The 27,242-nt window shown below is 38.5% G+C and overlaps 1 protein-coding gene across 1 annotated transcript in view; it reads left to right on the top strand.

Moving 5' to 3' along the window:
- Positions 1-19,713, top strand: part of LOC110165020 (roundabout homolog 2-like) — a 132,212-nt gene extending 112,499 nt beyond the window's left edge. The window contains exons 18-28 of the mRNA XM_055148492.1: positions 426-602; positions 1,659-1,685; positions 1,810-1,849; positions 5,840-5,967; positions 6,626-6,892; positions 11,821-11,983; positions 12,851-13,105; positions 14,621-14,823; positions 17,598-17,756; positions 17,836-18,078; positions 19,613-19,713. Of these exons, the coding sequence (XP_055004467.1) occupies positions 426-602; positions 1,659-1,685; positions 1,810-1,849; positions 5,840-5,967; positions 6,626-6,892; positions 11,821-11,983; positions 12,851-13,105; positions 14,621-14,823; positions 17,598-17,756; positions 17,836-18,078; positions 19,613-19,614 (1,664 nt within the window). The 3' untranslated portion in view covers positions 19,615-19,713. The remainder of the gene's footprint in view (positions 1-425; positions 603-1,658; positions 1,686-1,809; positions 1,850-5,839; positions 5,968-6,625; positions 6,893-11,820; positions 11,984-12,850; positions 13,106-14,620; positions 14,824-17,597; positions 17,757-17,835; positions 18,079-19,612) is intronic.
- The last annotated feature ends 7,529 nt before the right edge of the window (positions 19,714-27,242 follow it).

The following is a 27,242-nucleotide window of genomic DNA, read 5'->3' on the forward strand; positions in this document are numbered from 1 at the left end:
TTTAGCAAAGAATAAGAATCTATGTAGTTTTTCACATGTATTGACACTATTACTTTAATTTAATTTATTTAATTCTCATTTATCCTAAAGTAACAGATTACAATCTGTTACTTTTACTTTTTACTTTACAGTAAATAAAGAGAAAATCTTACTGTATTGTTTTCTTGTGTCAACTAGAACTTGGTATATTTCTGTGATTCAAGAGTTAATAGATGGATGTATTGGATGTTTGTATATTTAAAAAAAAATCTACATAAAGCTTTTATGCTAAAAATGCCTTTTTGTAACACCTATTTCAACATGCTCAGTTGTGTTCTGGATCACCATGCACATTTGGTTGTGAAAACATATGCTCTCCTCTGTTCCCTCTTTATGCTAAAATCCATTTCTTTTTATTGTCTGTGTGTTTTTTACTATGCCCCCAGGTGCGGAGTTACGGGATGTAATGACTGGATCAGAGGGGAACAACAGTATCTCTGACGTGGTGAAGCAGCCCGCCTTCATCGCTGGACTGGGAGGGGCCTGCTGGATTGTCCTTATGGGCTTTAGTGCCTGGCTTTACTGGAGGAGAAAGAAGAGGAAGGGCCTGAGTAACTACGCAGGTACATAAAAACAATCTGTTTACATGGCCTTGCACATACACAGACTCTCTAAGTACAATAACGCCTGCCGCTACAATGAAAACTGATGTCGCTACGGATGTGACTCCATTTGGCTGGCTAAAATGCAGAACAAAGGAAATACATTGCGCGCACAAGGAAATAGGGCCTATTTACTTTAATTCAGTGTGCAGTGATGTGCATCAACAGAGCAGGCTCCTATCAGCAGCACCTCAATGCTCACACGAGATAAGTAATTTAACATCCGCCGCCATTATGGGACCATGCCCAGTGTTGTTTGCACATTAACTGCACCAAACTTGAGCTATAAAATATATTTTTTATCCCTCTGTGTGTCATTCCTATAGCAGCGCGCCATTGTTGTAATGTGTAGTGCATCCTTTCTTGTTGTGACTTGAGAGGAAACTCAAGCCATTTCCAAATTCAATAGGGATTTACATGATTGAGGAGGCTGCTCTGATCCCCTCTCTCGACAAATTGGAAGAGTTTAATTCCAAAACATTTTCAGATTGGGGAAATTGTGACAGTTCAGAAGTAGCAAACACAAACATAGACTTTATTTACACTCCAGGGAAAGATCTTCTTGTTTTACAATGTAGAAACATAGCACACAAAGTAGAAATATGGATTATTTACAATTAGATTACTTTGACAAAATGTACTTGTTTGTGGCATATAATCATATTCTGTAAAATACCTTGGGAACACCTGGAAAAAGTACAGTTGAGGGAGCAAAACAGAATAGCATAACAAACTGAATACAGCCTTGCATGGCATTGGAACATTCTATTTGTGAAAGTAGCCTAGGTCTGTTACGTCAGTCAGAAATATATTTACCTCAGTTTTTAACATTGAACCCAGATCCTTGTAAACAATATGAAATTCTGATAACTCTCTGTCCTATGAATTCAAATTATATCAGACTAAAAAAATGAGAACCAAAAAATGCAGAGTAGAGAAATGTCCACGTTTTTAAAATAGACAGTCTTCCTTTTTTATTTCCATTCATTAATTCACTGCTGCCTTTTTGAATTTCAGTCCAGTCCTTCACCTTCACACGTGCAGGTTAGTATGCGTCTGCATTTGCATTCAAATAGTATCCATACCATAATATATCCACCATGAATAAAGTAGAAGAAATAGCTATGTTTTTTAATCTGTCTTTGTTCATTTCCCCAACAAACCACAGTGACATTCCAACGAGACAGAGGCTTGATCAGAAATGGAAGGTAAGAATTGAAATTACTTTATAAAATATCACACATACACCTTGAGCTTCCCTGGTGACATTTTAACCGTGCACCCTCTCTGCCTTCTTAATGACGAGATCTCATTGCATTACCTGGTATGAATAGTGCGCTGATACATAGAATTTCAAAACACGGCCATGTATTCCTCCTGCTTACTCACAGGCGTCTGATTTGCGCAGATCTTTGCTTGATGAAGTCATTAATCATCCATTTTCAAGGCAGTGCCAGCAATTAGCGCAGGTGGGCTGTTTTCATTGGCCAGCGCCGTAGAGTTTGTCGTCCGAGGTTAGCGGAATAGGGGGAGGTCGTGGGTGGAGGAGAGAGAGGAGAGACAGGTGATAAATGCGAGCTTTTAAAGAGCTCAGAATATGATGGGAGGTTTTCATGTGGGCAGGGAACAACAGAGTGCTAGACCTTGAGACTACACTCCATGTCCGTGTGAATTTTCTACCTCAAATGAAGTTCTGCAACGCAATATCAGAGCTCATTCAAACAGCTTCAAGAGAAGAAGTACATTTTACGAGTGAAAATGAAGGTCTGCTTTCTGCATCCATCACTTAACAACTATGTTAGCTGGCAACAAAGAAAACCGTTAGAAAGGCTAGATACACACACAAGGAAGAAATGGTATTACTTCAACAGGTTGTGTCATGTTTTAGAATATGATGAGGCCTATATAACACAGATTCACTGTTTTTGAAAGAAATGTTAAAGATGCACTATATAACTTTTTGGCTGGGGGTTAGTTGCCTGCTTGTTTCTATGGATATGTCATTGCTGTTTAATGTCACAGTAGGGCATTAAACAGCTTTACTTTACATTTATTCAATTATAATAACTGTTTTATAGTTCAAAAAGAAGAAAGAAAGAAAGAAAAAATATGCATTTTGACTTGCCTCTCCACAGATTTGAACTGTAACTTGATCTGGTTTTGTCTCCATAAAGAGAGAAAGGTTTAATATCATACTGTGAAACATTCTAGAAAAAGTAATAAGATCTCCATGGAGAAAAAGCATTTGATGGACTCTCCACCGGTAAAGTTAGACAATGCACCTTTAAATTTTATGATCCACAAATGCTGAACATATTATTATTATTATTTGTTAGTGACTGGAGACACAAAGTTATCATATTAATTTCATGGTTTAAGGGGAATTCAACTGACAACATTTAGATCTTTGGTGTTGAATAATGATACTTTGTTTATCTTTACTGACAGAGACGACCCTGAACTTGCCTGCGCTAGTTTATGCAGAGAAGCCTAATAAATACAGAGATACTTCAACACATTTGCAATCTGGCAGCAAATTCTACAAAAGAATTCTGACCTGTACTCACCAATAAACTCTAAACCAGTAGCTCTCCACCTCATTCCAAGTAGCCAAGGCGTTTCAGAATTGAAAATAACAAAAATATGGTTAATTAAATGCCCATTACCATTGTAAATGTGTCATATTGAAGCTCAAGTTTGTGCACTAATAAATAGACATTGGTTTATATTTTATAGACATCTCACCGTACCCCAAGGCTCGCACTCTTTCTAATAATCATCTTGATTTCGTGCGGCCGCTAAAATGAGCAGCTCTCTGGCATTTTTGTTTTGTAAAGGTAGCTCGCCGGAGGAAAAGGTTTGGAGACCACTGCTCTAAACTATGCAGTATGAATTGAAATGACTCTTACTGTACTTACTATTGCTAGTATTATTACTTAAAGGGACAATATTACACTATTTTCTGATCTATGTTATAATGTTTCCTCATCAAAAACATACCTGGAGTTGTGTTTTGTTTCACTCATGGATGTTTATCACACAAACCCTGCACATTTAGGCTGAGCTCTTTTCTGAAACAGAAAACACCTTATGATGCCATGTGATACTGGAAGTGCTCCACTGTGTTTTAAACTCCATACACTTTTACTAGAATCATTTGGATAATTTCAGCCATGGAATTGCCAATCTCTACCAAAGAAAAGGTAAATGGTAGCTGCTAACTTTAAATCTACCACTACATGACATCACAAGGTGGAATAGAGCATTTTCAGCTTTGGAGATGCAGGCTAATGATAAATGACAAAACACAACTCCAAGTGTTTGTGATGGGGTAACAACCTTCTAAAATGGCTTAAAGTATAGTAAAGTATTAATAATATAGGACTTTTAATATCAATATTTACAGCAAGACCAACTATTAACTTGTATATTAGTGTCACTCCTACCACTACTACCGCTACTAATAATAGGACACCAGAAAACACTAATTGAGTTAACGTATTTGTACTACCTCCTTCTCTTCCATGTAATACTATGTGTAATATTAGTCAATTGTATGTTAATATATGCTCCAAAATGTAAATGATTTCTGCACTTGTTTAAACACCTTTGAGCCATCACCAAGTGAGCTGTGAACCATTCCCCTGGTGCTGAGAGACGCAGGCCCGGTGGAAAAGCCAGTGTTTATCCTCACATTAAATAAACATATGTAACCGTGTGCCAGAGTTGTGTGCATATTTTCACGTATTAACAACAGCAGAAAGAAATTGTCATAAATTGTTCTCCTCTCTTCCCTCTCTGCATTCAACTCTCCCTCGCTGGAAGTCCGAGCCCGTTTTCATGGCTGCTGTATATCACTAAGACTAAATCACACGCTAGCTTTTCCTGAATCCACCTAATGGGCTTTTCGCTGTCTCTGTTACCATGGCAACGGGGCAAGAGGAGTGTAGCGGATCTGCCAGGGGCGCTCCATGATTCTCAATTTAAAATGTAAATTTGTGTTGTGCTAAGGCTCTAAAGTGGATTTAGTGTGTGTTTAGACCTGGCCTGGCTCCTCCGGGGAGAGCTCTGGGTGCCACAGCTCAGGGACAGCGCAGGTCTGATTTATAGACTTGCCATTTTATGTTTCCGTCTTGTTTATTGTCAGACGTGCGGCGGAGGCGAGAATATGCTGAATGAGATTGCACATCAATTTGTTGTTGATGCAGCGGTATAAAAAAATACAAGCGGGGTTCTCATGTGTAGAAATCTTAGAAATGATGTAGGCGTAATACGTTTATAATACAGTTTACTTTTATAGGTTTTGCTGCACTAAACTATGTGCTTTTTATTGTAGTAGTTATATCCTTATAGGCAGCTACAGTTTAGAAGTAAAGTTTAAGGAGTTCTGTTGTTTTGACGTTTTGGGGCTTTTGTATTCAGCGATTTTAGTCTTTGCAGTTGACAGTTATAGTTCCTTCTTTCTTTATCTGACATCTGAGGCCACTCTTATATCTGAGCAATGATGCACTAGGGTTGCAGTTGTTTTTGTTTGTTTTTTGTTTTCTGATCCACTGAGGCTCCTCTAGTTTGGATTTTGACCTTCAGACATCAGCCTCGTCTCCTCCACCATTAGATTAAAGGGGACATATTATGCAAAATCAACTTTTATGAGCTTTTAGCCTTGTTATCACTGTGTTTCCGGATCATTAGTTTACTCAGAGTTGGATTTTGATTGATTTATGCAGTTTGAGTAATCCTGTATTGTTCTGCATTTGAGGTTTGAATGCTTAAAAAAGTTCTGTTTTCACCTTCCCCCTATTTGCACTGCGGTGCCCAATGGGAACTGTAAACGTTACAGCTGCTATGGTTAGAGAGTAGCCGATTTTTTATTTATTTTTTCCCATTTGTAACACAATACCTATGCAACGGTGTCAATCCTACGTTTATCCTTGATTAAGTGGCCAGTGGGAGTATGCTGCTGCTCGTGAAAACAGGGGTTGATCGGCAATATAGCATCTTGAAAATAAGCAATTAGAGATTGCTCAAACATACACAAATCCCTCTACATGCAACTACAACTATAACATGGTTAAAAGCTGGTTGGTTAAAAAGTAGATATGTTATAATAGTTCTGCTTTAAAAAGTTTCATTTGTCACAGGTTGAAATCTAACTGCTTTTTGCCTCCCTCTGTGTCCTCTTTTCCTTCTTTTGTCAGTCGCCCCGGTCTGCTCAAAGCTGGAGACCAAGGCCTGCCCTGGTTGGCTGATTCCTGGCCTTCCACCAGTCTCCCGGCCAATGGGGGCTTGGGCAGTCCAAAGAGCAGCAGCAACTTTGGTCGTGGAGGTAAGAAGCATGTTTAGGTCACAGTAGATGAATGTGCTACTTTTAGCTACGCCTGGTGCGACAGTTTTGATGCTTATCCTTGTGTAATGACAGTGACAGGGCATCACAAGTACACACAAGCTAACAAATTAAAAACGCCTTTAAGGGCTTTTGTTTGCTAATTGAACATGACAAGCCCAGAGTATGTATGTAACTTCTCTCTCTGCCATCTTCCTATGCCCAAAGGTATTGGCTTATATTTTCCATTCCAGAGTCCCATGTTAAAATCTCAATGGAGGCTTGGAGTTTACTCTTTGTACAGTTATGTTAATGCCAAATGTATTTTACTGCAATTAAAATTCTATCCCAATATTTCCATTAATTGAAATTGATTTGGTCATGTTTATTTGCATGCTTAAGATCACCATTTCCATTTGCATGCTATTTCTATGCACATGAAGGTTAGCTCAGTTTGAATATCCCTCACACTCACACGATGGCGGGTCTCCACAGCATGCCACGCGCTAATTATTGCTGTGGATAATCACTTTCATTCATATCAAGCCCATTTGAAACCTGTATTTAACTAATGCAGAGTGCTGGAACAGTGGGGAGTGTTAATGACCTTAAAGATCGTTAGCTTGGTGACAGCTCCCTCCCTCATGCTTTTTTGTCTCAGATGTGTTGCCGTCCGTGGAGAAGACTGGCACCATGCTGTCTGACGGTGCCATCTACAGCAGTATCGACTTCATGGGGAAAGCGGGTTATAACAGCCCAGCACGAGGCGGTCAGCCCACCCCCTACGCCACCACTCAGATCCTGCAGTCCAACAGCTTCCACGAGCTGGCTGTGGATAGGCCAGACCCCCGCTGGAAGGCATCTCTGCAAGCCCAGCAGGAGATGGCCAACCTGGGCTACTCGCTCACTGACAGACGCCCTGGCACTGGTGGGTGACACACACGGAGCCTAATTCTGTCTGAGCAGAGCGTGTTTGGAATGAGCTGTGCATGCCTTGGGTCCTGCTCGGTCTGCTGTGGTGTGTCCAACATTTCAAAATACAGAAGAGGGTTTTAAGCAGGGTTGTATTTGCATGTGTTTATCAGGACTGAACATTTCCCTGAACTCGCTAATCCAATGGCAGGAGTCTAAACTGTTTGAACACAATCCAATTCAGTCTCTCCGGTGGCCAAAAGATGTCTGGAATTACAATGTACTGCTTAGTTCTCTTATTTAGTGTGCAGCCAAGAGTTTTAGGTGATATATTATGTAAAAGTTACTGGAGTTAAAAGTGTACTTTACCACTGTTTAGTGGTACTTTGTTCATAACCCAGTCTACAAGGAGATGTTATGTAGTATGGCATTGAGGGACTGTTTGCACAAGAACGCTTGCAGGTAAAAATAACAAAATATTTTATCAGAAGTGCCTTTCGTTTAGACAGTGATGGCATTTTTGGGGCTTAAATAATGCAAAAATCTGAAACCACCGTCCACAATGTAAAAGTTGAATACACTCCGCCATAGCGTTTCCATCTACACTGCCCAAGACGCAAAACTCTGGTCAGACCTGCTCATGTCGTGTACGCATTTACGTCACATACATCACCACCTAGCATCCCCACCTAGCCGCTTGGCACGCATAGCCAATCGAATTCCACACATTTTGCATCACTGGATGCATGCAGACTAAACACGCAGACTAAACACGGAATAAAAAGTGAAGACACAATGCCAGTTTTGGGTCTTCTGTTCAGACCATCATCATATAAACGTAGTCTAAATGTAGCCATCTTCTTGACTCCAAGAAGACATGTTTAAAGGTTGTATGGAGGATTTTTTTTTGTTTCAAATTGTCAATGATAGCATTATAGAGATGCAGTAGCCTTGTAATTATGATGACCAAAAAAAAGAGAATAAAAATTCATCAACTCTGGACGTGGTGGGGCTAAACATTTGCCAATAGATAACGACACTGCCTCGTTATCTGTTAGCTGACAGGCTGTCAATCAATCTCCCTACGTTTCTAGCGTAACTGACTTGCCTGCGCGCCGCCGGTACGTGGTTTAGGTACGACCTGTCACGCAGTCCACAGACGCAAGCCGCACAGACGCTGTTTACTCCACCAACGCAACAGTTCTTAGCGGCTTTTTTTGACCTATATCTTCCTCGCAGTTAGCACAAAGTTTGTTGCAATGGCAGACAAGAATCCAGGAGCAGTTAGCCGCAAAAGAAAGTCCGTTTTTGAGGTCGCTGAAAGAAGAAGACAAGGGGAAAAGCAGCAAAGCCAAACTAAGGTGATTCTTGAAGATTCATTCCAGCGATGGCGCAACTGAAGCAGACGCAGGGTCTAAAGACTGACGCATTGGTCGCCAAATTACTCCTGGACAGGAAACTTCTGCTTATTATAAAAACGTACTTTATTTCCAAGAGTTAAACAAACGTTTTTCAGGACACGAAAGCGAAATCCTATGTCTGAAAACGTAATTTTCAAGGCAAAGGAGGCGTTTCTACGTAGGGAGCTGTAGGGGAGGGGGGGTGGTTTCACGCATGCGCAACATTTGAAAAAGGACAAACAGTCGCTGGATTTCTCGTTCCTTGGAAAATCCTCTATACAACCTTTAATGCCATATTGTGGAATATTTAAGGCAAACCAATAAGCCTATGTCCATGTTTAGATTAGTTGAGGTTCTTTTTTAATTGAGACCAGGACCGTGCTTAAAGGGTCCATATTAGGCAACTTTTTTATCTGTTATACTGCTGTTTCCTCACTAAATATGCAATAATATAGAACCTTTAATTTACATTAACAGCAGAGATGCATTGCACCAGCAGACAAGCAAGGTGGTACTCTTCTCCTGAAAAGTTACATAATGCAACTGGTTGAACAATGATACAATTGTTTGGGTTCTGTATACAGTGAGCCCACATATATTCTAGAAATAAGTTTGCCAGCAGCGCATTTTAGAGTAAAGCAAGTAATAAAAAGGCAATGAATACATTTTACAACCTGACACAAAGGCAGAGATATAGTGTTGACCAGTTGCCCAGCTATATCAAAGAAAATCTTACAGAGAGTTATTTTAACAGCTTAAGATATCACTGTGTAAAAATAATCTCTCTATTTGCCATTTGAAATGTTGTGTGGAGCCCCTGTGGAGAGCAGCGTAGCTAAAACACTCTTATCAGAACATTTATAAAGTGGCAGTTTTATCTGAGAAACCCGGATTTGGACTTGTTGACAGGGCACAGCAATGGGAAGCCAAATTATTTACATATTCAGAGAAAACGGACCCTAAGGACTGTGTTCTTAATTACTCTCCTGTCTTCATCACAATTCACCCTGGGAGCTCATCTAGCCCAGAAATGTCACGCAATCATGATGCATTTCTCTGAGTTAATTTGATTAGAAGTGGCAGAAAAACCTACAGCATTTTGACTAAGTTTAAGATGGTATATGTTTAGACTATGGCCACAAAGGCTTTTGCTACCACTACCAGTTCAACAATTACATATCCAGCATACAATAATTCTAATATATTATCATCTAGTGCACTGTGTAACTCTGTTGGAGGGTCTGTCACCATGGAGATGTGCCTAGAATGTTCCACAGTATGGTAATAACTGTATGAATCTCCACAGAGAATTGCAAGCCAAATTACATTTTAGTTTTGTGTAGAGTTGACCCCACTCACAGTAAGAATGGATGCTGGACTTGATTTAAGATATTTTTGAGCAATAAATAACACCTGTAGTTGAGTAAATGCAAGACAGATTAGTTTAATGCCATACTGTGGATCATTTTAACCAAACCATGGGGACAAACAGGTTGCAGGCTTCCTCCAGAAAAGTTATACTGTGCACCTTTAACTTTGGAAATGATATCAGCAATGTGGTAGTGTCTCCCTGAATACTCTATAAATACAAGAAGCTGACTACGCAGTATTACAAATTGTTCTTGTTGTATTGTTTCAGTCCAAAATTGAACCTACACCTACACAATTTAGACTCTGTACAGCTGTTGCCCGTGGTTTAAATAGTAGTATTTGTACTGCTTTTTAACTGGCAGTCTTTTGTGGTCTGTAATGAAACTGAATGAAAACACAAAAAAATCCTCCAGAGATTGTCTTGAATGATGCCCAAATGTGTCATATGGCATTATTTGTTGGAAGTAAAAATCAAGTCCTTTTGTTCCAGCAATATTTCTGTTTTTATTCATCCAGATGGTACTGTATAACATTGAATTGTATGGTAGCTTTGCCAATCTGTGATTAATTATAGTGGCTGGTGAAAGCACGTTTGACAAAAGGAATTGTGTTCAGGTTGCACTGAAAGCTAATATGGTTGAAGTTTATTCAAAAAACTCCCAATAGTCCACTTCAGTTCTTTTTTTCTTCAATAGTACTTGCTAGTCAAAGCTTGTAATGCACACTGTGATGTTGTATTTTCTAAACAGTGTAAATAAGTTATATTATCTAAATATACAGAAAATATTTAGAAAGTTTAAAGATATGATTTAAAGGTCCTATATTACGCCATACTGACTCCTGTGAGCTTTAAGCCATATTAGAATGTTATTACCTAATCAAAAACATACCTGGAGTTGAGTTTTGTTTCCTTCATACATGTCTGAGTAATCCTTTATTATTATCTGTCTACATCTCTAAAGCTCTGAATGTTTTCTTTGTTACACTTTGTGATGTCGTGCAGTGGTAGTTTTCAAGTTAACAACTATCTTTTACCTTTTGTTCAGTAGAGATGTGCATTTTCAGGGCTTAAATGATCCAAATGATTCTAGTAAGGATGTAAACAAAGTGGAGCAATTCCTTTGAGAGAAGAATCCAGCCTAAATATGCAGGGTTTGTGTGTTAAACATGTGTGAATGAAACAAAACACAACTCCAGGTATGTTTTTGATGAGGGAACAACATTACAACATAGATCAGAAACTAGCGTAATATCGGCCCTTTAAGAATGTATTGTTGAGAGAGTCACAATTTCCCTCTGAATTTGAAAACCGATAGAGCATTGCAAAAGGGACCTAATTTTCCAAAGAGCCCAATTTTCAAGTCCATTAACTTAAATGCCATAAAGATTGTTATAATTTGAGGAGTGGACAAGCTTATTGTTTGAATCAGTATAGATCAGAGGTCATTAACACAGCCTTAATAAAGCGGTTGCGGAGCTAAATGTCAGAGTTAGCAGATATAAAGTGGTGGAGAGTGGGCTGCACAACGGAAATAATTTTAATGGTCTTGTTTCCGATTTTGACACCTTTTTAGGAAATGTCAACACTGGAAAATCCTGATACTCTGTCAGCACACAGACAGGGGAATAATGAGCCCCAGACTAGGATTAGTTCTGGAGAGAGATGGAAGATTTTAGAAAGGTTTTAGTGTGATAAACTGTGAAATGTTGACAAAGAGAAAGAAAACATATATTTAGTATATTTGTTGTAGGTGGTGTGCCAAAAAATGAATCACATTTTTATATTATGTTTATGCAGTTATGTTTCCTTTTTAAAAATGACTGATGATACAATATTATCGTACCCATTGAACACAAAAATGTTCTCTAAAAGTCTCTAGAGATCTCTGCTTCAAACCATACAAATGCTTTTACTGAGGATTAACTAGATCTTAGCTGATCATTGGCAATTACAAAAGGTGGAATCTTCATATTTATAAAAATGTATACACTGCTATACAAAGCTATATTGATTCTGATCATATGTATAAATGTTGATGTGTTTAATAGGAATTATGCCTTGACAGTACAACAAATTTTAATGCAAAAGACGTAATTTTTGCACATTACCCTACTACAAACCATCTCCAGTGTGGCCAGTATTATATTTCCTTTTCCTTATGTGTTCACCCAGGTGCAAAGGTTGGGAAAAAGAAGAAACTAAAAGGTGGAACTAAGAGCTCCAAGTCCAATGGGTCGTGCTGGGCTAACATGCCTCTGCCTCCACCACCCATGCACCCGCTGCCTGGTACCGAGGTTGACCTTGACCACTACCCCCAGGAAAACCACGGAGGAGGGTGAGACACATTCATATTTCATCATTGTGCTGCCTCACACTGACACAAACACGCACACACACAAATGCAATCACAAGGGGAACAATATGTTTTCTGCCTGAGCACATTCACACACTCCAGTGAATTATTTTCAGAAGCATGGTTAGGCCCATTTCCACCAAGTAATGTAGTGCCATATAGAAAACTGAAGGATAAATGCGGAAACATTTTTTATGATTATTGATGTGTGCCAGGCCTTGAGCAGCAAAGCACTACTGAAGTTCTATATACAGAATTCAATTACAGGAGTTTTATTGTTCAGTAATCCTTTGAAATACATGCATTCTTACTTCAATTTGCTCAGGTGGCAGATTCTCCATCAGAAAATTTACATAGTTCACCTTTACATTCACCTTTGCATTACACAAAATGGATTCTTTTGAGCTTTATGCCATGTTATAATGCTGTTTCTATATCAACACTTAACTTGCGTGTGTTTTGTTTTATTCGTACAAAAGTTCAAAATGCTTTGTCGCACCTTGTGATGTCATGAAGCAGCAGTTTTCAAGTTAACAGCTCCTTTAACCTTTTACTTTAGTAGAAATTGGCAATTCCAGAGCTGAAATCATCCAACAGATTCTAGAGTTTAAAAGCACAATTGCACACTTCCTGTATTGCCACATGACATCACAAGGTGGAACAGGGTGTTTTCTGTTTTTTTATGTGCATTCACGTGTTTAACAACTTTGATTATGCATTTTATGAGGAAACAACATTGTAACATAGATCAGAAAATATAGTAATATGGGCCATTTAAGATATATATATTAAAAAACATTCTAAAACATTTACAAATTATAAAACTGATTAAATACTTTTTTTCTACAGCTATGACAGTAACAGCTGGGCCCCACCCATGTCCATCCAAACCTACCGTCATCAGAATCTAAACAATGAGGGAGAGGAAGAGAGAGGGCCCACTCCTCCTTTAAGAGGACGCTCTTCATCTCCGGCAGCTCCCTTCAAACAGCCCTCCTCATCCTCACTCAGCTCTACTCACCACGAGGAGATGCAGTCCATTCTCCAGGCACACCTAGACGAACTGACAAGGGCCTACCAGTATGAGGTCGCTAAGCAGGCATGGTAAGAACACAAAAACGGTGATAGTCAAGCCTGTCACAATAATTACTATATAGACTTATCGTGCAATATATGAAAGCTGGAACAAGATATTTTGAGGTTAATATTTTTTGTGTGTACATATTACGTGCTCTTCTGAGAAATGTTTGATTATTTTTTGACAAAATGATCAAATTTGAGCCATAAAAGTTCGAACTAATAACATCTATGACTTATTACAGATGCAAACTAAATACTAAAGTGTTTCATTTTGCTATGTATTTATTGCAGCTCATGATTTTTTAACAATACTGTAGATTTAGAATTGTTTGTGGTTTAAATCTGTTCTTGGGTTTTTATGTCAGTGGCAAAAATCAGTTTCAGCATTATCATATATCATCTATATTTACTTGTTTGTTATCGTGACAGGCCTACTTTTATATACACTAAAATATTGACTAATACTATTACTATTACCATTACTTTCCTAAGAGTTGTCATTATTTTTAAACCAAACCACTTTCTGCGTTTATTAGTCTCTAGAAAAGAGTCATAGAAGTTATAATTTCATAGCTCAAAAATTAATAAACAGCAAATAATGAAAAAAAGCTTTCAGTTAAAGAAAAAGCTCTCCTAAATATTGTTCCATCTTTCATTTATTGAACAATAAGTTGATGCGGTAATTATCCTGACAAGCTTACAGCAAGTACATGCAAAGTGTTACACCTACACATCTTGTTTCAACATGTTAACGCTCTTTCAAAACGTGGGCACACTTAAATATTTAATCCCCTTAGTTCATAATGAATAATTTGACATGTATTCATCCTACATACGGTTTCTAATCAGCATGTTCTTTTTTTTTTTTTTTTTGGACGAAATTCCATCAGCACAGCAGGTAGTTGTGTTTATGCATCGCCATTTGTTCAAAAGCATTGCTCTTGCTCACAGCATGGCAAAATAGCTGCAATTTTATATTCATTACATTCTGTTGATTGTTAGGACTTTGCATATCAATGGCTATGTTTGCGCAGCTTATAGTGCTGGTATTTACATGTGTCAGTCCCTACCGGTGTGTCTCTCTCTACCGATAAAAACAGCTCTACATTGATTGCACCTTTGACGGAGCATTGGAAAACTTGACAAGTCGGTGGCGACACGTGTTGGAGGGTAATGACCGGGTTTAGTCCAACATGCTGCTCTGACATTGGTAAATAGACTGGGTAATTATGCGTGTGCGCGGATATGTGGTGGGATGTACGCCATGATGGAGGACAGCTGTGGGGGAGATAAGAGGCACGTTGTTGACAGCCCTGCCCATCCAGATATCCTTTATCCCGTCCAATTACGACTCCATTGTGTTAGCGCTAGCAATAGGAAAGTAATCAGCTACACCATCGCAGGCATTCAGGACTGTTTTGCTACCTTTTTCAATGCGCTCTGATTCTGTCATTTTGTTTTCATACACTGCTTCTCAATTGATTATGCAACCTTGATTATATTGTAGTTATTAACACTATTTTCCCACATCTGAATTAGGCACATGAAGAGTAGCCCAAATGTGTCCAACGCGCAAATCCCGCCCATGGACTTTCTCTCCAGTACGTTGGGGTCAGAGGTGGGAGCGGCGCTGCTGTCTGAGGAAGAGGAGGAAGAGGAGGAGAGATATGCCGTGGTGTCAAAAAATCTGTTTGACTACACACCGGGGCCGGGGCATAGCACAGAAAACCTGGAAGATTCAGGTAAGTTGAGTGCATACTGGTAATACATGTGTTGTTAGTAACTAGGTTCTAATCACATGATTTACTAGACCTATTTATGCCAGTCCCAATCCTGGATAAATGTGCCAGGAAAAGCATTCAGTGAATCTATTCAGCAGATGATCTAGTGTGGTTATCCAGGAGTGTTAGAGCAAAATGAAAGTGAGGGAACTGTATGCAAAAACTACACAGAATAGTTGTTGAGTTTGTTATTTGTAAATAAATGTGTCCTCTTCTACTACGTTTCTGGTAGAGGGTCCACTATTTGCTTGTTTACCTGGAGATGGTATTGCTTTGCCTACAGTGTTCCAAAGTATGGCATAAAATTAATACTCCATAAAGACACGACCAGGCCAAGTGAGATCTGTGAAGAGGCGACCCCACTCACAGTCAGAATGCGTGTTTTAAAGGTATTTTTGAGCAATAAAAACACACATACTTGAGTAAATGTATCTTATATAAGTTTAATATCATATTGTGGAACATTAAAGACAAAGCAATAGCATCTCCATGGTGACAGAGCCCCAACCCAAGAAATTACGCTATGCACTTTCAAAATATATTTCAAAACAGCCAATTAGCATCTTTGTTGTTGGTGTGGTTGTTCCAGATGTTTCCTGGTCATCTTCATGTGGCTGGTTGAGACACCTATAGACTTACAGACACTGTGTAGCCATTCATATAATGTATAATTATACCAATACACAAAAATGCATAAGCTGGTCATATAGATGTGCTTTCAGAGAAGATACATTTAATGGGAGTATTCCAGAATAAGTTTTGCTTTGTGAGTGAACTATAGAAGGCCTTTGCAAATGTCTAATGGGGAAACTAGCCTCAGGGAAGGAGAGCAATGGGGCCATATCCACTTATTTAAAAAGAAACGTTGCTATTAAAAATTCATATGAAATGTTCTATGTTGTCTAACCAGATCCAAGCTTTGCACAACTTTAACACTCAAGCCTGCCAATCACCAAGAATGACTGCACGAAACATCTCCAAACACGCACTAAAGACATGCACTAGCCCCTGAATCCACCACTCTCCAGTCCCTTATACACCAGATTATATTCATTTCTGAGATGCCATTGAAGCACCCTGAAAGTTATAATTATCATGCATCTTGATAGAAAAGTTGTGCGTATTTTCAGTCCACCACTCAAAGCCCTTTTTCCTCCTGAGACGTTGAGACAGCTCGTTAAGCCCCTTGAAGACATCTTGTATATGCATCAAAATGATAACGTCTCTTTTGCGCTGGAGCAGGCCTCTACATAAAAGTGCCACGTCTGAAATTTAAGATTTGATGCATTTATAAATAGGGTTCTGTCTGAGAGACTTTCTTTAGAGTTAGTTTGAAGGCTTCTCCCACAGGAGCAAAACAGCACTGTTTTTAGACTGCATTATTGGATAGGTTAAGAGAGACTTGTCCAAATATGTGTTTTAAAACTGTGGGTGCATGCAGCAGGTCAGTCCAACTAAAAATATTTACCAACATTAGCAATGCAAACATTTCATAACTGTCAAATATGGTAATTTATTGTCTCATGAGTATGCAGATGTACAATTTAGACACACACCCAGACATTATTATAGTCAAAGTATTAGTGAAAGCTGTGTCCCACTTTAAAATGCTATTCATTTGAAGAGAAAACACAATCCTTAAAGTAGTCTTTTGTCTTTCATTTTCAAAAACGCTCAGTTGGCGGGCTTTGAGTGTGAGCTAATTATTTTGTTTTCAATACAATTGAGGATAATCCAAACAGATGCCATGACAGAATACCAATCTGCTTCATTCTTTGCCACATATTCAACTATTTCCTCATTTGACTTTGTTGGTCAACAAAACTAATTATTTTTAGTTCATCCTGAAATGCAGGTCAAGCACATAAAGTTATATACCTTTCTATTTTTATTATTATTATTGTTGCATTATATGTATGTTTCTGCAACACCATTTGCTATTCAGGGTGCAAGAGCTGTTGTATGACTTTGGTAATTTTGTGATTTTTTATTTTTTTAATTGATCTAGATTAAAGCAGATATTTGTGTGACCTCCATTCATTCAGTTCATTCATTCTTTAAATTCTTTAAAAACTGTAAATGAAAAGGAATCCAGACTTAATTGGAGAAGTGAGTTTTCAGACATCTAACTTAATATTTGCAGGGTCTGTGGAGAATCTTAGTGAGGGATTTTGTGCAATGTGTTCACCAACTTTATTGCTCAGTTGGAGAGGACTCAAGAGCTTTAGTTTTGGAGAAGAAATCCACAAATATATTGAACTGTGCCAAAAACGCCTTGAGATAAATATTTAGTGAAACACAGAAGACAAACAGCAACTACTTTGGGTTCTTCTCTTTGTGCATTTGGCATGTTCTTTTATGTGCATTACTCTAACCTCAGTTTATATTTATACAGGACATTTGGTTTGAAATTACATATTTGCAGAAGAAAGTCTTTCATATTTGGCATTGGTGGTGGCACAATTGCATTGAAACTAGGAACCATGCTGTCTACTGCAGTCATACTTCTACAGGCTAAATGCCATTGAACTGAATCTAAATGAGACTGCTTAGAATTACAGTAAGCATCACATGATAAAATGAAGAAGCAACTTTTATTCTTAAGAACGGAAATGACAACAAAAAAGACAAACAAAATTATGGGGAAAAAAGTGTTTATAAAATATACAAGACAAAGTACTAATAAAAATGCATTACAAGACATTACATTACCTTACTTGAAAATCTTCTTGCAGGTAAACCCTCTCATCAGAGTCGTGTGGACAGCTCTGGCCTCTCAGACCACAGTGCACAGAACACGCAGAGTCTCAACCACCAGAGGGCACCTGTCTCCAGCCACAAACCTACAGAGAAAGTTGGGACTTTGCCAAGACGCCGGGACGCCAACACAGATGGTCCGTTCCATGCAGTATTCATCAGTATGTTGTATGAAATAACATTACACCATCTTATACTGTACTGTCCACTCCACAGCAGCTGCCAAGGCCCTGCACTCTGTGGGGTCCCGTCTGAACAGCTCGTGGAATAGTGCCTCCTCAGACCCGACAGAGGAGTGCATGGTGACAGTGTCCACGCTGGAGAGGCAGCATATGGGACCCTGGGGTGGGACGGGTGCGTCGGGCAGAGCTACACTGGGCAGGGGGTCCCACAAGAGACCCTCGGAACAGCCAATGAACGGACTCCCACCAAACAGCACAGAGAGACAGAGGGAGCACTGTAGGTGGCACAGTACACATACATACTCCCAAAATAGGCACATCAAATCAAATGTCCCTTTTACTTTGTTAGTTTACTTTGACAAAAAGCAATTTAGACTTAGACAAACTGTATTGATCCACAAGGGAAATTACTTGGACACAGTACTAACACTTTACAATATAATAACAAAGATCAAAGCATAAGTGGTAAAACAAAACATAAAAAATAATTAAAGGCACAAATGCATAGCTTTGTATACAAGTCTAGTCTAGGCTATATACAAGACGAGGCACTTTTACTTGTTGAGATCTTTTGTAACAATAAGCAAACACTTTGTCATATGAATGAACTCTGATGATTCAAGATAGTGTTAGAACTTGCATACAAACAAGATAAAAAGACTAGATATAATTTTGGGCACTGTGCCTCTGGCTTACTTGTCTTTTAGTTGTGTGGGTCTCCCGCAGCATCAAACATTAACATTTTTGCCTTTGGAGTCATTCTGTTCTGTGAAGTAAAGGCTGTTGTTTTATGTGTTTTTAGATATCAGTAATTGTAATTGTGTAATTGTATGTTAAAGCAGTTAGTAAGGAGGGCATGTGTCTTGTTGTTGCCACATTAATTAAAGCCTCACTGAATAAACATTTGGCCAAAAATAGAATAGAATATGCTTTTTATCACACTGAAAAACATGCAGCCTTACCATTAGCGGGATTGCAGCTCCACAAACTTTTACTTGGCCTGTTTGTCTCCATGGAAATGTTGTTTCTTTGACTATAATATTCCACAGTATGGTATAAAACATAACTATCTCCATGGAGAATATTATGGTTTTAACTTTCTATCTCCATAAAATCATGCAGGTTACACACCACCTCCAGAAATGTGGATAGGGTTGCTTTAAGACAGGTTTAATATTTGGAGCCTACACTTTGTGCTATTTGTGTTATTGATACAGTTACATGTGTATCTATTTACAAGGTGTTTGGGCTCTAAGTTGCCATAGAAAAGCTAAGCATAGTGCAAACCAAAATAAGTCGGTAATTGTATTGTTAAAATTACTATTCAGGCAAAGAGCAAATTCAACATAGTATCTTTGCACATATCATAGACTGTATAAATAAATGGACTAAGTGAGTGAGACATCACCAGAGCAGTCAAGTGATACTCACAGAGGCTAGCAGTTATGGGGTGAATTTTGAGCTGTGTTCCATATTAGGAACATGAATTCATTTACAGACAAAATAGCAAAATACTAGGATCATGTAGAGTGGGTTAAAACAAACATTTCAAGACCAAAATGACATGTCTGACTGCAGGAGTTAAGGAGAGAGGAGTGACAGTTTCTCATTACAAAGTGAATTGGAGACAGAGTCAGTGGAGTCAGAACCACGCCCATGCTCGCTTATATATACAGTCTACGGTACATTTACAGGGATAAAGTGCTGACTGTTAACTTGGCATTGTTAGCGTGAGATAAACGCCTCATATATCCATGTTTATGACCAAATGAGCTCACTGTTCTACACTCAGTTTGTCCTGTCTCTTGCAGAGTCCTGATGAAGTACGTTGGCCTGGAGACGCTGCCTGCCCTGGGACATACAGCTTGTTTATAGGCGCTCCTGTCCCCTGTCCTGCCTGACTGATGCAGACAGGAGCGCGCAGAGACACAGAGACAGAGCTGTAAATGCCATGTACAGACACACACACCCTCACACCTCCACCCCCCTCCTCTCCCGCTAAAGAGTATGTTATCATGTCTTCTACTTCCTGTCACATGGTGTGTCACTACGTGGAGTCGATGAAGAAAATCACTACGAAATTAAATGGACTTGCATAATGTGTACATAATTTTGTAAATGGTTTTATTTTGCTTTGCTATGCAAGCCAAACCCGATGTGTTCTTCTGTTGTGATTTATTACTGTGAAACTTTTATTTGTTTTTATTTTATTGATGCGCAAACTGTTAGCTTACTTTGACGAAGCTACTGTATTGTTGTATTTTGCACAGAGCATTTTTGGTGAAAATAAGCACAAGCTCATTGAGGAAAAGAATCATAATGGCAAATCTATGAGGGAAATCTATGGACTCTATGGACAGTATATTGTTTACTGTATGGCATTTGGTCATTGTTTTGGAATTTTTTTAAACAAAGGGAGAAAATGAATGAAGTATTTTGGGTTGTGATATGCCAAATTAAACTGCTTGGTGAGGATCGTATATATGCATTGCACCAGTGGTTCTCAACAATGAACGCAACGAAAGAAAATGATCCAAAGTATTGCCATAAAAAAGTATAGAGTTCTCTGCCATTTCCCAGAGTAATAATATATATAATATTTTAAGTTTAATTATACTTTACAATTGCAATGAAGCTGATAATTGTGCAATATACTGTTACTGTATTAAGAACAGAAATGTAAAGACAGTGGGACGAGATGGCAGAGAGACTGCTCAAAATGTTACAGGATGGGACCCAAAAATAATTCTTGGCTCTTTGTTCACTATAAGATGTAGTCTTCTATCATACATTATTGTATAACGCTAACTGATTTTTATGTTTTTTTACATTTTATGATTTTTTTTTTGCCATTATTTTTGTGAATATTTTAGGAATTGTTTGCATTTTCCAAATACCACTTAATTTATTTATTTGCTCATAACATTCCTAGAATATATTTCAAAACATAAAATAAACAAATCTTTCTTTTTTATATATATTTTTTTTTCAATAGAATTTGATCATTAACTTCTGGAAACACACTGTATTAACTCATCAACAGTGATTTGTTTTTAATATTTAGGTCCTTCTATCATCTTTTGAAGACTGCCAAGACTGAAACTTTCAGTGTATTTGAAAATGATGCCAATTTGAAAGTTTCTGCCAATGAGATTCACCATACAATGTCTTTACACTTGTTTGAATGGTCTTGTTCTGGGGATGGCCCTTCCTTTGAAAACGTTGCCAGATTGGTTTGCCCTCAGGAATACACAGCCACATACAGTAGGGCCCTTTTTTCAATCCTTTCAAGCAAAATAAAAATGTGTATGTGAAACTTGACCCATTTTCCTCTCCTTTTGGCTTTTTAAAGGGATCCCGTATTAGCCTACAAATGTCTATGTTGGCAGGGAAGGGATTTTAAGACCTACTTTTCTATTGAGTTCTCCATAATCTCTATTTCACTTTTAATGTGATTAGCCTGATGATATATGGAAGCTAAAATCCACTGCAAATAATAATTTATATTTTCAGCGTGCAGTTAAGCAGCAGGAGCACACTGTCAGTTTGCGCTTGGACAGTTCCGTTATTGAAATTGATTTTGAAATGAAAAAGCCGCCACCACCACTGCAAGAGTAATTATTTGCTCTCAATCAATTTGTTGTGGCTGTTCAATTTAAATAACCTGAGTTGAGCAGCAATCATTGAAAAGATTTAAATGGGAACAGTGACTAGACCACCAGATTGACCAGCATCTGTTATTGTGTGTCTGAGAAGGCACTGGGACAGAGTTAAGAGCATTCAAACCCAAAGGTTGCTGGTTCAATGTCATCTTGTCCTTGAGCATGAATATTGCGGTTGGAGAGGCCACCGGAATGGATTGGCAGCCACATTTCAGACACTTAGACCCATGGCAGCTTTGCTTACAGAAGTACCTTATTGTAAATGTTATGGAGTGAAAGTTTGCAATTCAAAGCGTTTAAACACATTTAAAGTGGTTATTAATATCATCTCAAGCAGATGTAGTTTAAAGACAAGGCAGGGATGTTTGGTGTCTCAAATATACACCTTTTCAAAATAAAATATAAAAGTTACTCACGCCCATTATTTTAAAGGTGCACTGTGTAACATTTCTGGTGGAGGGTCTGCCACCTGCTTGTCTCCATAAAGATATTATTGTTTTGTCTGGAGTGTCCCAAACGTTTTTCTCTGGGGGCCACATTATCGCTCCTGACTGTGATGGGGGGCCAAGGTCAGGTCGGCCGTATAACAGAATTGTATGACCCTGATGACACAGATTATATTCTTTGAAAAATGCCATACTTTCTTTGCATATCAGACAAACTGCACAGTCCTTACACTGAACAAAATAAAGATCGGCCGTCCACTGTTCTTTGAAAACTCGGCACTATCTGTCAACTTTTTGTACTTTAACACTCACCATTTTGCTGTCCTTAACTGCACTACAGAATTCTGCATGTGCGTTGACTGTCACTGTTTGATCTTGAGCTTGTCAGGTGACGAAAATTCGGCAGCAAATTTAAATACATCATATAATTACTTTAATATAAATATAAATACTTCATATAAATATCTTTTTAATTGAAAATATCTACAAAATACAAGATGCATGTTATTATTTGCCAAAAAATAATTTTTTAAAACTGGCCATGACAACTTCAAGTGGTCCACGGGCCTTAGTTTGATGACCCCTGCAGTAGGGCATTAAATGTATCCATCTTGAATTCTTACTGTGAGTGGGCTCGCCTCTCAACTGATCTGACATATAACTTGGCCCCATGGTGTCACCTTCTGTCTCTGTAGAGATAAATAAGTGTAATGCCATACTGTGGAACATTCCTCTATGGAGAAAAACAGGTGATTGACCCTCCACCAGAAAAGTTACACAGTGCACCTTTAATTTGCCTTTTAATGCTAAATATTTAATAGAAATCTTCATGCAAAGTGAGAGACCAGTGTCCAGTGCAATCTTACCACCCCCAGTGCCAAACATAGTTAACAAATATACATTCCTGCAACTAATGTTACTTAATTCCAAGGGCCTATTTTAAAAACAACATTACACACACACACAGATCTGTAATCGAAGCCTCCACAGCAAATGGCTAATTTGTTTGCAGCATTAGGGGAACAAGTGCATTCCAGATATTGCTTTTACTGCTTTGCTCTCATTTGTGGACCCTCATAGGAACCAGACCACCCTCAACCACACACTCCTAACCACCTCCACAACCAAGCGGCACATCTCCTCCAGCGTTACCCAGCATGCATCGCTCTACTGGACTTAATAGGAGTGCACAAGTAAGCCCACAGAGCCCAATTACAAGGTTCCACCTGCAATCACAGAGCGCAAGTTGTGTCTTCGGAAGGCGAGGAGTAAAAAGTCCTTCTGTGGCGCTTGGTCTCTTAATAGGCTGCTTTTTGGATTTGGTGGAATGAAAAATCTGTTTACAGGACCATTATTTATTGCTGAGGTACTGTTTCTTGCCCTCTGAGGAACAATTTGGCCTAAAACGGCTTCTTTGGTGAGTGTTGCACGCAGCATTTTAAACACGTTTAAAGGGGGTCATTAATAACAGCTCTAGCAGAAGGCAGTTTCATAACAAGGCAGGGGTTTTTGGTGTCTCAAATGTACCCCTTTTAAAACAAAAGCACATAATAGTAAAATGACCCTAATGCATTACTTTAATTTAGCCTTTAATGTTAAATATTTAGTAGGAATATTCATTGTGGTCAGTAGAAGTCGTCTATGCAATATTGCAGTACCTAATCTTCCAATATGGACTAGAAATGGGGAATTGTATACTCATATTTGTAGTCCCATTCGAGGGTAATTGCTCTATGAATCAAGTCGGGAGGTTACAATCTTACTGAACTACTGCATAATCAGATTACTTGTTTCCTTACTGACCTCTTGTGGTAAGAGTTAGTATACTGTCCCATAATGTTAACATATTCATTCAATCATAAAATGTGGATGGATATTGACAGGTGTACTGGATACACTGTTGAGTTATCTTTGTATAAAACAGAGCAACTAACAATAACATCCGGGCAAAGCTTTCTTATGCAAATAATGATATCTGCATGAACACAAAAGTACATTTTTTATAAAGTGTTAATCTAATCACACTTAAACAATAATGTGAATTATCCAGTGGGCACTGATGCAAAAATGTCTGTCCCTAACATTCTGATAAGTATCTTAACCTAATCTGGACAAATATTTATAATCCCTCCATATTTGATCTTCTTAGGCTCAGGAAACGTTAAATAACACCGACAGTAACATTTTGACTAAGCTTGGACAACCTTTAGTGGGAGTGTTTGAACTTGAGCTAATGAGGATGTGACTTGCCTTTTATTGACTGAACAGAGGTTTGTTTTACACAGGCCTGTCACACTGCCACTCCCCTAGAGGTCAAAGGTTACAGATTTTATGCATTCTCTCTTTTTGTGATCTTTTTAGGTTATTTAATCTTTCCTTTATGCCAACAGTGTGGTTGAAATAGATCAGGATGAGGAAGACAAAAGCATGCACTGGTATCCCAGAAGATTGCATTTTCTACTTTTTTTCTTTTGTCATCTATTGGTCGCTGCAAACCAATCAAAGCCTGCAATACTGTCTCATCAGAATGCCAAAGCTTCCCAATGGTTTGTTGGTAAAGGTAAAATATATCCATTGTACTTTTTTGTGCAGTAATCGAGTCACAATGCAGTTAGGAGAGTAGACATAATTAGTTCCTTTCTAATCATGAATGATAAGGTACTCGTTATTGTTGTCATTATTCTTTTACATTTGACCCATCCTTCAATGCTGCTGGGGCAACTGTCATAAGCAGGGGACCCATTTCCAGATCTTGAGCTAGGTTTGATCAGGATGACCATAACTGTAATTTAACTTTTCTGAGTGTTTTGTGCAATCTTACATGTCAGAATTTAAAGGTTTTACTTTGTGATTTTTTTACATATTTGGGGTTTTCTTGTTTTCTGTATTCAGCGGCCACACCTTCACGACTCTGCACCATTGCACCAGCACATTCATATATTACCATTGGTTTAGTTCAACGTTGCTGCTCTATCTCTCTTCCATAATGTTTGTAGTGTACCCCAGTGACAGCTTGTGTGCACAGAGCATCCAGCCGCCTCCTCTGTGACGTCCGTAAAAGAGCTTAAGACAACTTAGCATTCCCTTCTGGTGTGTCTGAGTGAGTCCTCTGTGCTGGCAGAGAGGGCCACATCCTTCTCCCACTCAACTTTACTCTGGCAGACACTGATCTATCTCTATAAACAAATGAGAGTTTACCAGCAGCACTGCAGCAGGCTCCAGCTCACCTCCGCATTCATTATCCCTGACAACGCTAATGCCTCACCAACTGCCACATCACATCGAAACAAGGGGAAAACTGGGAGCAAAGAAACTAGACTGCAATTATTTATCTAGTACATTTTATTTAAAAAGTAGTAAAGATTAGAGATGCATATTCAACTCAGTTGGTAAAGAAAAAAGTTAATAGCTAATAACAAATGGTCACTTTTTTATATACAGCGCCACTTTCAAGGCACTCGGTCGCTTTGTACACAGACACCGGGGTGAGGTGGCTTAAGTGTCTTGCCCAAAAATGCAATGACAGCATTAATTTGTGGGAGATGAAATCGCATTTCAACTTGTGGGACAGTGGATCTGATGGTTTATGATGAGAGTGGAATTTGAATGATCAGCCTTCAGATCAGTAGACAATCACACAACAACTGGTGGGCTTGATATCAACTTTAAGGTACACTATGTAACTTTCCAGTGGAGAGTCTGCCACCTGCTTCTCTCCATGCAGATTATTTTGCTTTGTTGCTCCACTTTTTGCCATTTAATTTTTCTATCTCCATGGAAAAAGAGCATGTGACACTAGGCCAGGTTTTTGAGAGGTGATTCGACCTACAGAAGAATGCATGTTTTTCAATATCATTTAGAGTTTATATTTTAGAGTAATAAAAACATGTAAGTAAAAGGATCCAATAAAGATAAGTTTATTGCCACACTTTGGATCATTCCAGGTACAGCAATAACAACTCCAGACAAGGAGATGGCATAACCTTCACCAGAAAAAGTACCATATATTACCAATCTACCTGAAGCATAAGAGATAACAAGTGCAATTTTAAAGGCAGGCTTGGTGACTTTAATTCTTCCTTGTTGACTTGAATTATGTCAATGACGTAAGAAGAACAGTACAAATTATCCTTGACTTTATCTGTTCAGCTAATGTGGCTCCTCATTGAACACTCTATAAATGACACATCACAGCGAAAAAAAAAAAAAAAATACAGTGTTGAGCTTTTTTTTTTTTGCTTTTTTTTTTTTTTTTTGCAACTGTCTGATTTACAGTAGGCAACCGGCAGAACAAGACCACTCACACTATTATATTATTGATTATTTATCAAATTTAAAGGTCAATTTATCAGTCATTTAAAATGTTTGTCTGCGAGAAATGTTTCAGAATGATGAAAAATTACAGTCATTGCTTTAAAGATTAACATTTAAAACATATTTTGAATGGGTAAAAGTCCTTAAAATGTTGCTTAGAGGAAGAGGAAACACATAAATGTAAACTTGGATACTCACTGTTGTAAATATAGGTAAGAGTAAAATGTGTAACACGTTTTGGATTATAAATTGCCCAGACCATTTTAAAATTTTCAGCTATTACAACAAATAAGCGTGACTGTGTCTTGGAGAGCGTCCTATCATGTCATCCAATCATAACGCTCACAAATACACAGAAATACAAGACGTCCAATGCAGAGAAAACCAGCATTTGGTCTACACTAATGAGAGCAAATGGAACACCTAGACGACATATGGCGCGGTTCCACTGTACGGCCACAGGAGGCGGTCTGATTTGCAGAACATTGACTCAGTCCCTTCTGAAGAGTTGTTGAGTGTGACAGGCTTCAGAGTAACTTTCTCTGTCAGCCTCTCTGCTCTTGTGCCTCGCGTGCCCTCACTGTCACCGACGCCTCTTTGACAACAGATTGCTGAGAATCTGCCGGATAAACATGGCAAAATTGAAAATGAGACTTGGCAGACTAGACTATTGCAGTGTATTAGAATCCAAGGCAAATACGTATGGTTGTTCTTGAAAAGTGAATTTAAAACAAAAGGAGATATAGTAGAAGACAGGGCTGGGTATTGCCAAGAAGCTCACAATGCAATACGTATCCTTATACATACATAGACTATTCTTACAAAAAAGGTCTTAAACTATGCTTTTATTGAAAAACATGCATTAGGATTTCATAAGTGCAATACCCTAAATCACATCACAACAATTTTTATGAATGAGCCACCTAGGGATGCATGATCCAGCTTTTTTAGTTCCGATACTGATTCCAATACTGTAGCTTTAAGTATTGGCTGATACACCATCAACAGACACCAGTGAT

Source organism: Boleophthalmus pectinirostris, unplaced genomic scaffold (assembly GCF_026225935.1).
Source record: "Boleophthalmus pectinirostris isolate CB_2022bp ecotype Guang Dong unplaced genomic scaffold, ASM2622593v1 HiC_scaffold_12, whole genome shotgun sequence".
NCBI lineage: Eukaryota > Metazoa > Chordata > Actinopteri > Gobiiformes > Gobiidae > Boleophthalmus > Boleophthalmus pectinirostris.